At 68.5% G+C, this 10,873-nt stretch overlaps 1 protein-coding gene across 1 annotated transcript; it reads right to left on the reverse strand.

Moving 5' to 3' along the window:
- Positions 1 to 377: 377 nt before the first annotated feature.
- Positions 378 to 10,384, reverse strand: LOC123364243 (cytochrome P450 11B, mitochondrial-like). Its single transcript, XM_045006173.1, has 9 exons — positions 10,108 to 10,384; positions 7,958 to 8,113; positions 6,489 to 6,688; positions 5,697 to 5,900; positions 4,717 to 4,871; positions 3,433 to 3,599; positions 2,903 to 2,981; positions 1,867 to 2,058; positions 378 to 1,091 (listed from the first exon to the last, which is right to left on the reverse strand). The coding sequence occupies exons 1-9, from the start codon at positions 10,347 to 10,349 to the stop codon at positions 978 to 980; spliced, it is 1,509 nt and encodes a 502-aa protein (XP_044862108.1). The 5' UTR covers positions 10,350 to 10,384; the 3' UTR covers positions 378 to 977.
- Between the last annotated feature and the right edge of the window lie 489 nt (positions 10,385 to 10,873).

A 10,873-nucleotide genomic window follows, 5' to 3' on the forward strand; every position in this document is an offset into this window, starting at 1 on the left:
CCCATCACTGTCTCCTGCACCTCCCCCCTGCCCCCACCTCTCCTGCAGCCCCCAGCCTCCCTCCCATCCCCCACAGCCCCCAGCCTCCCTTCCAACCCCCTGCACCCCTCAGCCTCCCTCCCAGCCTCCCTGCCCCCACCTCCCCTGAAGCCCCCAGCCTCCCTCCCATCCCCCTGCACCTCCCCCGAGCTTCCCTCCCCCAGCCCTGCACCCCTCAGCCTCCGACTTGCACTCAACATCCCCTGCACCCCGTAAATCTGCATCTTCCTCCTCCCCCTTTCCCAGGGTCTCTGCTGCTCCTCACAGTCCCTGTCCCGTCCAGCCCCCTGACCCACGTTGCCTGTGGCACAGCTTCAACCTCATACAAGACGCGCGGGAGTTGGCAGCCATCTTTATTAAGGGCAGCCTCCCTCCCACATCCAGCTGGACTCAGGGAAACGGGGGCCATCGTGCTGGCTTCAGCCCACTGATGTGAAGTGAGGGATGGCCACGTATTTGAATAAGAGAAATTCGGGAGCTGGCACCTCTGCCTCCTCCTCTCCCACCAGAGCCTGCCTCCTTCTCCCGCCCCGTCCCATGGCTTTATGGTCCCACCCGCTGGTGGGGGCTCCTGCCCGCGCGGGGTCTCTCCGGGGAAGGAGACCCCTTCCCCTGTCGGCAGATGGGCAAACGGGCACTGGATGCCCTTAGGACAGAGGTGGCTGATCTGTGGCCCCAGGCCACCCTCCTCCCACATTCTGTAGCCCATAGAGACTACAAATCCCAGCATGCGGCTGGGATCCACGGGTGGGCCCCTGGGCTCTGCACCTACTTCTGTGTTACAAGGTGGGGGTGGCTGTTCTCTGTACCAGGCTGCCCTGGCATGTCGAGGGGGGGGGCTGCCAGCTAGATGCCCTGCCTTGGAGAGGGGTCTGTCTCGCTAGCACAGCCCATGCCCAGGGTGCGGAAGGAGCAGGCGGGGAGCCGGGGTGAGGGGCTCAGTCGAGGGGCCGAAACGTGAGCAGAGGCGGCTTCTCCGGCATGAGGATGAACCCGAAGACGGTTGGAATATCTGCCTTGGACACCGTGTCGATCCGGAAGTTCCGCAGGACCTGAAAGGAGACGGGACGGGCAGCTGGTGTGACACCGGAGCAGCTGGGGCTGGGATCCGGCCAGCGCGTCTGAGACCCAGCAGGGGCGGGCCGGGCTGCGGCGTGGGGGGCTGGGAGACCCAGATGCTGCAGGGTGTGGGGCTGGGATCCGGCCAGCGCGTCTGAGACCCAGCAGGGGCGGGCCGGGCTGCGGCGTGGGGGGCTGGGAGACCCAGATGCTGCAGGGTGTGGGGCTGGGATCCGGCCAGCGCGTCTGAGACCCAGCAGGGGCGGGCCGGGCTGCGGCGTGGGGGGCTGGGAGACCCAGATGCTGCAGGGTGTGGGGCTGGGCGGGGATCGCGCAGGGGCATTTACTGGCTCATTTCTGCCCGTCACTCCTGACTCGGGGGCTGAAGGGCTGCGTGGCCTGCTCTGTCCAGGTCAGATGGAAGAATCCAAGCTCCTAAATAACCTGGCTGTGGGCTAAGGAGCAGAGCAGTGGGGAGCCCGGGAATAGGGGAGGGGGCTGGGAGTCAGGCCTGAGGCACCCAGTGCAGAGCTGAGGGGAGCCCGGGGCCGGGATAGCAGGGGACAGTGGCCGAGCTGTGTGGGAAGGTCACAGAGTGACAAATACCTTCTCCTTTTCTTGAAGTACCAACAAACAAACAGAGTTGTGTAAAGTTTGGCCAACGTACAGTGAGAGCCCCCTGGCCCCGGGCCAGCCCCAGGCCTGCCCCCCCATGGGCCTGCCCCCAACCCGCCTGGCTCTCTGCCCTGCCACCTCTCCCCGACTCACGTGCATGAGGAAGAGCATCATTTCGGTCTCTGCCAAGCGGCGGCCGATGCACTGCCGGGCCCCGAAGCCGAAGGCCAGGGCCTTGAAGCTGTTATCCTCCTTGCTCAGCCAGCGCAGGGGGTCGTAGCGCTCGGGGTTGCTGAACACCTCGGGGCTCCGGCCCATGGCGTACAGCCCCACCTGGCACAGGGTCTGTGGGGCAGCAGAGGGGAGACGCTGCCCCAGTCAGCTGTCAGCTCGCTCGCGTAGGAGAGCCGATCGCTTTATACCGCCATCGCTTCAACGGCTGCTGCTCTGTCCAGCCGAAGTCAGACGGTGACCTCCCCCCCCAGCCCGCGCTGACGCAGACCAGGGCCCTGGGGGCCATGAGGCCTCTGGGGCTGGAGTTCTCTCATTTCCCTGCAATGTACCAGGGAAACCCGAAAACGAAGAGCAGCAGCGGAAGGGGGGGGGCAAACGCCCTGCGGCTGTTGAGGGAGCTTCCCCTCCCTGCCTGTCTCACTCCCCCACTGGGCAGGGAAGGTGGAGGGGGTCAGAAGGCTGCACCCCAAGAGAGCCCCCTGCTGACCCCGCCAGCCCTTCAGCTTGGCCCCGTCCGCTTCCCCTGTGAAATATTGGCTCCCAAAAAGGTCAACATTTAGGTTAAAAAAAATGGGTAAAATGTGACTAGTGGTTTTATCAAACCCCAGGATTTTTTGTGGCAAAGCAGGAAATCCTGATGCCGAAGGGCTCGGTCCCCTGCTGAGCCCTGCACACACTGGGGGGCAGTTCGGTGCCCAGTCGCGGCCGCTCCCTGCGGCTTCAGGGGGCAGAGTGAGAAGCCCATTGTGTGCCGGGGCAGTTGTGCAATGCTGTGGATGGGGCCTGGGGTGCGATGTTCCCTTCCAGACCCCCAACGCTCTTCTAAGCACAGAGTAGGAGCTCCCGCTGTGTGATCTGCTTGGGCGTCTGAGCAGCCAGCCTGACCCCCCGGGCCGTGCTGGGGGCAGCTCCCGGCTGCGGAGAAGGGGGTGGGGGCAGAGGAGCAGGGACTCACCCCCGCCGGCACGCAGTAGTTCTGGAGCACCACGTCTTTGGTTGGGTAGCGCTGGACCGTTATGCCCACAGGATAGAGCCTGCCAAGGGAGCCGCACTGTGAGCCGGCCGCCCCCTCGTCACCACCTAGACAGCCGGCCTGACGCGGCTCAGGCCAAATGGCCCCTGGGGGGCCCCATGCCACCTCCGCTGCCCTTCATTCACCCACCGCTGCTGCTGAGCTTTGAGCCCCCTGGAGCCAGCGTCCGGCTGCCCTCCTCACCCGCCCGCCACCTGTGCCCCGCAGTGTCTGCCACGCCCACAGCCGCTCCCCGCTCCTGCCTGGCCAGACCCCACTGCTGCAGGGGCCGCTGGGCTACGCTGCCCCCCCCCCCAGTCCTGCGCCCGGAGAGTCCCGTCCCCAGCAGCCCTGGACGGACGCTCAGGCACAGGCAGGCGTTTTAGCCCAGCCCCAGGGCCTGGCAGGATGGAGAAGAGCCCACCCCCCTTACCCCCCCCCAGGGGCAGCTCCGCATGGGCCCTGGGCCTCACCTCAGGGTCTCCTTGAGGGCGCTCTTGAGCAGGGGCATGGAGTTCAGCACCTTGGCGAGCTCCCTCGGCCCCTGCGACTCGGCCTCGGCGATCTCCCGGCGAATGGCCGTCTGGACGCTGGGGTTGCGGGCCAGCTCGAAGAGGGTGAAGAGCAGGGGCATGGCAGTCTGGGCCAGAGGGGACAGTCAGAGCCGCCCACCCCCGCGCCTGGCCCGGGGGCCCGGGTGAGAGGGTCCCAGCTGCACTGGCCAACCCAGAGTTATCAGCCACTGAAACATCCCCAGCCTGGCTGGTCTGAGTTGTGTTCTCGGAGATGCAGCCTCATCCTTCCTCTGCTCTGCCCCCCTGCCCCTCTCTCTGCGCTCTAGGCCTGTTCCCCCCAAATCACCCCGCTCCCTCCATGGGGTTCAACCCCCCTTGGTCACGACAGACCCATTCATGTAGGTGCTTCCCCCTGGCCCCTCCCATGAGCATCCTCCAGCATGGCCACCCCCGTGCAGGATCCAGGTACCCTGAGTTGGGGGGGGACCCTGCAGAGCCCCACTGAGGGGAGCTCTCTGCCTATGCAACCCCCAGACACGCTGTGCCCCGTTGCTGAATCAGGGCCTGTTTGCTGCCCCCTTGGTCCCTCAGCCGTTCCTGCTCCCTCCCACTGGGGATCTGGTTCACCCCCCCCCCCCCATGAGTATTAGCTGCAGGTCTCTGGCCTGAGTCTAGTGTTGTTCCCCAAGCCGGTCTCTGGTTTCTCCAGGGCCCCCAGGATTTAGTCACTGCTGTGTTGGCTGCTCGCGAGGGTCTCTAACCGGCCCACCCCAGGGCTGAGGCCTGCCCGGCCCACCTCGCCGCAGCCCTGGCGGTGCCCTCGCCAAGCTGACTGGGAAGGACACCAGGGGCCTCACTAACAGGCTGTTCTCTCCCACCAGGAGAGTCCCAGGCCTGAGCAGGGATGAAGCCAACAGGGCCCCACGGGAACTGAACCTAGGGGGAGGACTAGAGCGCCAGAGGCGGCGATAAGGAACAAGTTCCTGTCCATAGGTAGCTCAGGCACCCGGTGGAGTCCTGTGGCAAGGCGGGATCCCCCCTCAGTTCCCCAGGGACTTCCCCTCAGGGCCCCAGGCTGGCCCACGCGGGAGCCCCATAGCTCAGGAGCAGCTGGCTGCAACTGTGAGCACTGGGATGCCCAGCGAAGGCCCAGTGCTCCGGGAGGGTGGGCTGGGCTGCCTGCACTCCCCAACCGCGGCACTGCCAGCCAGCCTGCCAGAGGGCAGGGCGCCAGGCACTCACCGTGTCCACGCCGCCCGCGGTGAACTCTGTGATGTTGGCCTTGATGGAGTCCAGCGGCAGCTCCGCCTGCATGAGCAGCTCCGCCATGATCCCCGAATACTTCCGGGGCTGCCCCAGGCAGAACTCCTGGTAGATGTTCTGGATACACTTATCCGCTGGGGGACGAGCACGGGGCAGTGAGCGACTCCTCCCAGCCGGGGTCCCAATCCCCCCTCAGCCCAGCCCCAGGCGCTAGGGAAAGGAACATGCCTAGGCCCAAGGGAGCAGAGCAGGCCGGGACCGGCCTCCGGCGCCTCAGAAACCCTGAGGAAAATGAGGGCTTCCCCCTTTAGAGAAGGGAAACCGAGAGGGCAAGTGTCCAGAATCCCACAACTCCAGAGCCCCAGACAGAACCCAGGAGTCCTGGCTCCCAGTGCCCCCCCCCAGACAATCTCCCAGAACCAGGAATGGAACCCAGGAGTCCTGGCTCAAGCTCTGAGGCTCTCCCCACTGGCCATTTCTGCCCCAGGAAGGGGGAAGAAGAGTGGGGGAGCAAGGGGCCATGGGGAGTTTGCTAGAGGCGGTGACATGCAAGCCCCATGGTGCTCCTGCAGCTGCAGGACAGCCGGACTCAGGGGGGTGCTTTGGAGATGGGCTTGCAGTTGTTTTGCTGCTGGGAGCTGGTTACATCTCAGGTGGGCAGATCCCGGGCAGACCCGCAAGGACAATCCTGCATGCTGCAGGGAGCGCTGCGGGGGAGTCTTTCATTGCACCAGCGCTGGGCACAGTGCCCCAGCCTGGCACTGCGGGGGGACGGGGCTGTGTGGCCCAGGGTGCGAGCTCATTGCTAAGAGGCAACATGCCAACCTGTACCGTGTGTGGCTGTCCAGGGAGGGGCCGGGCATCCCCTGCTGCGGCACCCCAAGGCCTGTTGCAGGAGACCCTGCCGGGATGCCCCACTCCTTCGTACGGCGGGGGGTGCCCTCTGCCCCCGGGCTCACCATGCTTGAAGATGGTGTCCCAGGCCTCGATGTGGTCTCTCCACAGCTTGGTGTTGAGCCAGCGCATGAGGCCCGGGGGCATGAAGAGCAGCGGCAAGGTGGTCCGCAGCATGGTCTCCACGGCGCTGATAAACCTCTGCGACTCGGCGTTGGGGCTTTCCTCCAGGAGCCCCAGGCGCTCCCCGTACAGGGCGTAGCTGCTGGCTGGCCGGAGGGGGAGGGGAGCCGTGAATGGATCAGTATCTCCATGTCCCGCTTGGGGGCTGGGGTCAACCTGCCCCCACACACACAGCACGTCGGGGCAGAGCCAGGAATCGAACCCAGGTGTCCTGGGTGGGGGGGTAAGTGCTAGGCCATCCCCTCCTTCCCCTGATTGTCCCTTGGCTCCCGGCCAGCGCGTTCAGGGCCCCTCCGCACCAGCACCACGTCAGAGAGCTGCCGGGGGCCGACCCGCCCGGGTTCAGTTGTGTCTGCCTGGCTGGGCTATGGGAGGCAGGCAGGGCCGTGGCTGGGGCAGAGGAGAGCTCACCCCGCCCTTTGCCTGGTGCGGGGGCAGTTTGCTAGGGGTCCCTGGGCCTGGCTTGTCTAAATGGAGTAGGATGTGGGGACGCAGCCCTCCTGGTCCCCACCAGCGAGCCTGGACCCAGGGACAAGCCAGGCAGAGCCCAGCAGTGGCGACCCCACTGGGGCAGGGCTTTGCATCTCCAGCATTGGCCACAGGGCATTGCTGATGCCACGACCCCCAGGGCCCTGGGGCCCCGGCCTGGCCCGCAGCTCCCCGCCCCCACCTACCCTCCAGGGTGAAGCGGAACAGGTCGCCGTAGAGGTCGACGGTGAGCGAGCGGCGCGTATTCTTGCTGATGCGCCGGTGCATGAGGGTGACAAAGTCCTGGGCCACTGCGTTGAGGAAGGGCAGGAATTTCCGGGTGCCCGCGGGGCTGATCACCTCCTTGTTGAGGATCAGGCGGTCCGAGCGCCACTCCTCCCCGTTCCTGCGGGCAGGAGAGCCGGCGAGTGACACTGCCCTCTGCTGGGGGCATCAGAACTGCCCAGGGTGTGTGTCATCAGCCCTGCACTGCCCCCAGCCTCGGGAGATTCCCTGTCAGCTCCGGGGGCAGGAGGGGCTGGGGGTGAATGCTGAGTGCCTGGCCCCCACCATCTGCAGCAAAGGGGCACCCGTGGGAGCAGAGTTACTGTCAGAGCCAGGACATGCCACCTGGCTCCAGGGAGCGGAGCACACCCGCATGGCTGTGGCCAGTCACTGGCTCAGTTCTCACCTAAGCAGATCCTAACTCATGGGCGATGCCCAGGGGGATGAAAGCTCCCCTGGGCCAGGACTACCCCTCCCCTCCCTCTGTCCCCGGCCTCCTCCATTCCTCTCACCCCCTCTCCTCTCCCCCTGACCCAGGCCTTGCCCCTGCCCTCTGTCAGGGAGTCCCTGGGCGCTGCTCTGGAACTGCTCCCCACCAAGCCAGGCAGGACTCTGGGGAGCCTCCTCTCCCTCGGAGCAGCCTGTCTGCAGGGCAAGACGCTCCCCCGGCTTCACCTCCTGGGTCTCTCCTTGGAGCATTCAGCATCCTCTGCCCCTCCGTGCGCTTCCCCCAGCGAGTCCCCCCAGCGGGGTCCTGGGGAAGCCACAGGGTCCTGCCCCCCCACTGCGCAGTCAGACGTGACTCTCAGCCAGCCAGTAACACAGAGGTTTATTCGATGACAGGAACAGGGTCTAACACAGAGCTTGTAGGTACAGAGACCCGGACCCCTCGGCCGGGTCCATTCTGGGGGGCAGTGAGCCAGACCCCCACGTCTGCCCTCACTCCTCGTCCCCAGCCAGCTCCAGACTAAACCCCCCTCCAGCCCCTCCTCTCTGGCCTTTGTCTCTTTCCCCGGCCAGGAGGTCACCTGATCTCTTTGTTCTCCCCCACCTTTAGCATCCCCTTGCAGGGGGGAAGGGCCCGGCCATTAGTTGCCAGGTGACAGAGGGTCGGCCAGGAACTGAGGCCCCCCCACAGTATTCAGGGGAAACTGTAAGAACAGCCCCACTTCGTCACAGCCTCCTCCCTCTGTCCTGCCCCTCACTCCACCCCTCCCCTCTCCCCCTGCCCCAGGCCTTGCCCTCCTCCCTCTGTCCTGCACCTCATGCCCTGCCCCTCCCCTCTCCTCTCCTGCCCCAGGCCTTGCCCTCCTCCCTCTGTCCTGCCCCTCACCCCCTCCCCTCCCCTCCCCTCCCCTCCGCAGCGCCCCAGCCCAGCGGCAGCCCTCACAGCAGGAAGATGCCGCACTTGTGGTTGCGGAGCTGGCGGTGGGCGATCCACGACTCGATGCCCATGCGCCGCGGGAAGATCCCCTCCGACTGGAAGAGCTGGGCCGCGTCTCGGGGCAGCAGCACGTTGACACAGTTGTAGGTGCCGACGGTCTCCCTGTGGGGAAGAGCCCTGGCCTCAGCTCGGCCCCCGCTGCCCATCCCCCGCTGCCCGGCCCCCGCTGCCCGGTGAGCCCAGACTGAGCCCTGGCAGCGGGTGCTCTGAGCCCCGCAAGCAGGGCCTTTGGGAGAGGAGCAGGCCACACGCCTCTCTGGGCCCGAGGGGCCTGAGCACGGTCCTGGGCGGCTCTCCCCAGAGCCAGCCAGGGAGGGGTCTCCCCTCCCTGCTTCGGGGCAGGAACCTTGGGGATTGAGAATCCAGCCAGCCGGGATTCCCACCCCTCTCCCAGCTGCTGGTCCCGCCCCAGCCCCCGCGGGCACTCGGGGGGGGGGAGGGGGGTCACTCCCTAACCCAGCCTGAGGCCCCGCGCGGGTTCCCCTGGGGTCCGGGTCCATTGCTCCAGACGCAGCCTGTTCCAGAGAGTCCCTCTCCTCCCAGGGCCCCGCACTGGGTGGGCACCCGGCCGTGCTGGGATATGGCCTCCCCCAGGGTAATCCACGGGAGCGAGTGACTGGGACGGATTCCCCAAGGCTCTCGGGTGCCAGCAGCTGCTGAGCCGGGCTTGGTGCTGCTGCTTCTCCTGGTAAAGGAGCTTCTATGTGCAGGAGGAGCCTGTGCCACCCAGAGCCCGCGGGCAAGTGCCACGGAGACGGACCAATCCTCTGCCAGCCCCCAGCACTTCCCAGCCACTCCCAAGCTCCGGGAGCATTGCACAGGGCAAAGGATTCCCGGCACTGCTGGGTAGTGCTCTGCCTCCTGACCCCAGCCGCCGCCAGCTCCGGCCCTGAAGCATGAGAGTGGATTGTCCCGCCTCTCTCCAGAGACAGATGGTTGTGGGTTTATCCTGTGGGTGTCGGACTCTGATCTCCTGCTGCAGGGAGTTCCAGGGGTTGGCCCTGCTGGGCGTGTCATGCCCGTGGCTCTGAATGGAAGAGGGGCTGGTCCCTCTGGAGGGGAGGGGAGTGCTGGGAGACCCCTCCCCGGGGACACCTCAACCGGCGGGGGGCGAGGGGGGAACCCAGGGAAGCTGGAGGGAAACGCAGCCCTGAACCTGGGGGCAGGGCCGCCCAGAGGAGGGGGCAAAGGGGGCAATTTGCCCCGGGCCCCGGGCTCCGCAGGGGCCCCCCCAAGAGACCCCTCTCCTGGAGCCTCCGGCCGAGCCCCTGAGCCCCGCCCCCATCCGCGTGGTGAGGGGGCGGGGCTGGGAGCTCCAACGGGGCCTGAGCCCCGCCCCGCTCAGAGCGGCGTGGGGAGGGGGCGGGGTAGCTGCCTCCGCTGGGCGTGGAGCTCCCAGCCCCGCCCCCTCACCACGCGGCTCTGAGCGGACCGAGCTCAGGCCCCGCGGGCGACGCGCTCGGTAAGGGGCCGGGGCCGCGGGCGGGCGGGAGAAGCCGGGGCCGGGGGCGGCGGGGCGGGCGGGAGAAGCCGGGGCCGGGGGCGGCGGGGCCGGCGGGAGAAGGAGGGGCCGCGGGCGGGAGAAGCCGGGGCCGGCGGGCGGCCGGGAGAAGGAGGGGCCGGGGCGTGGGGGAGAAGCGGGACCCGCCGCCGCCGCCGCCGAAGCGCAGCCCGGTCTGCGGCGGCGGGGGGCCCCTTCTGTCCCGGGACCCGCCGCCGCAGACCCCGGCCCCCAGACTCCTCTGGGCGGCCCTGCCTGGGGGCACAGACGGGCTGACGGAGCTTCGCCGTCTGCAGGGCGCGGATCAGCCCGGCGCCTCCCGGCCCAGTGCGCCCAGACCGGCCCGGGCTGATCCTTTGGCTCCCGGAGCAGCCGCTGCGTTTAGCTCCCGGGCCGGGCAGCCTGGAGGCCCCCGCAAAGGGCTGATCCAGCGGGGCCGGCGGACACCCGCGATGGGGTCTCACCCCCCCCCCCAGCAGGGCCAGCCGGCCGGGGGGCCCAGGTCCCCTGCGGGGGAAACCCGCGAGCGCTCCCGGAGCAGCCGCCGGGCGGCCCCGCCGGAAAACCCAGGAGTCCGGCGGCCCTGGGGCCGCACCTGTAGATGGGCCCGAGGCGCTGGAAGTTGCGCTGCATGACGAGGTGGAAGCGCTGGAAGCTGTTGCTCCGCCACAGGCGGTACAGGCTGAGCCAGGCGCTGCGGCCGCTGCGCGGGATGGCTTCGTAGGGCAGCGGCCGGGCGGCGGCCGGGGCCGTGGAGCTGCTGGCGGCCCCCGACGGGAGGCAGCGGGAGAGGCGGCGCTGGGCGGGCCGCTTCCAGAGCTGGCTCGGCGGGCCCATGGCGGGGGGCACGGAGAAGTCCGCGGGGCTCGCTGCGCAGCCGGCGCCCGGCTCGCCCTTAAATCCCTGCGAGGGGACGGGGACGGGCCCGCCCCGCAGGGACACACCGGCCTCCCCCGGGCCCCGCCCGGCCCCGCGTCCTTCCTCGCCCGGCCTCCCCCCGGATTCCTCCCCTTTCACTCCTCGCCGGCTCCTCCTGCCCGGCCTCCCCCGGGCCCTGCCCCGCCGGGACACACCGGTCTCCCTCCTCGCCGGCCCCGCCCGGCCCCGCGTCCTTCCTCGCCCGACATCCCCCTGGGCCCCGCCCGGCCCCCTTCGCCCGGCCTCCCCCCGGATTCCCCCCTTTCCCTCCTCGCCCAGCCTCCCCCGGCCCCGTCCAGTCCCCTCCTCGCCCGGCCCCGTCCAGCCCCCTCCTCGCCGGCCTCCCCCGGGCCCCACGTCCCTCCTCGCCCGGCCTCCCCCCGGATTCCCCCCCCTTTCCCTCCTCGCCCGGCCTCCCCCGGCCCCGTCCAGCCCCCTCCCCC

Source organism: Mauremys mutica, chromosome 2, assembly GCF_020497125.1.
Source record: "Mauremys mutica isolate MM-2020 ecotype Southern chromosome 2, ASM2049712v1, whole genome shotgun sequence".
Lineage (NCBI taxonomy): Eukaryota > Metazoa > Chordata > Testudines > Geoemydidae > Mauremys > Mauremys mutica.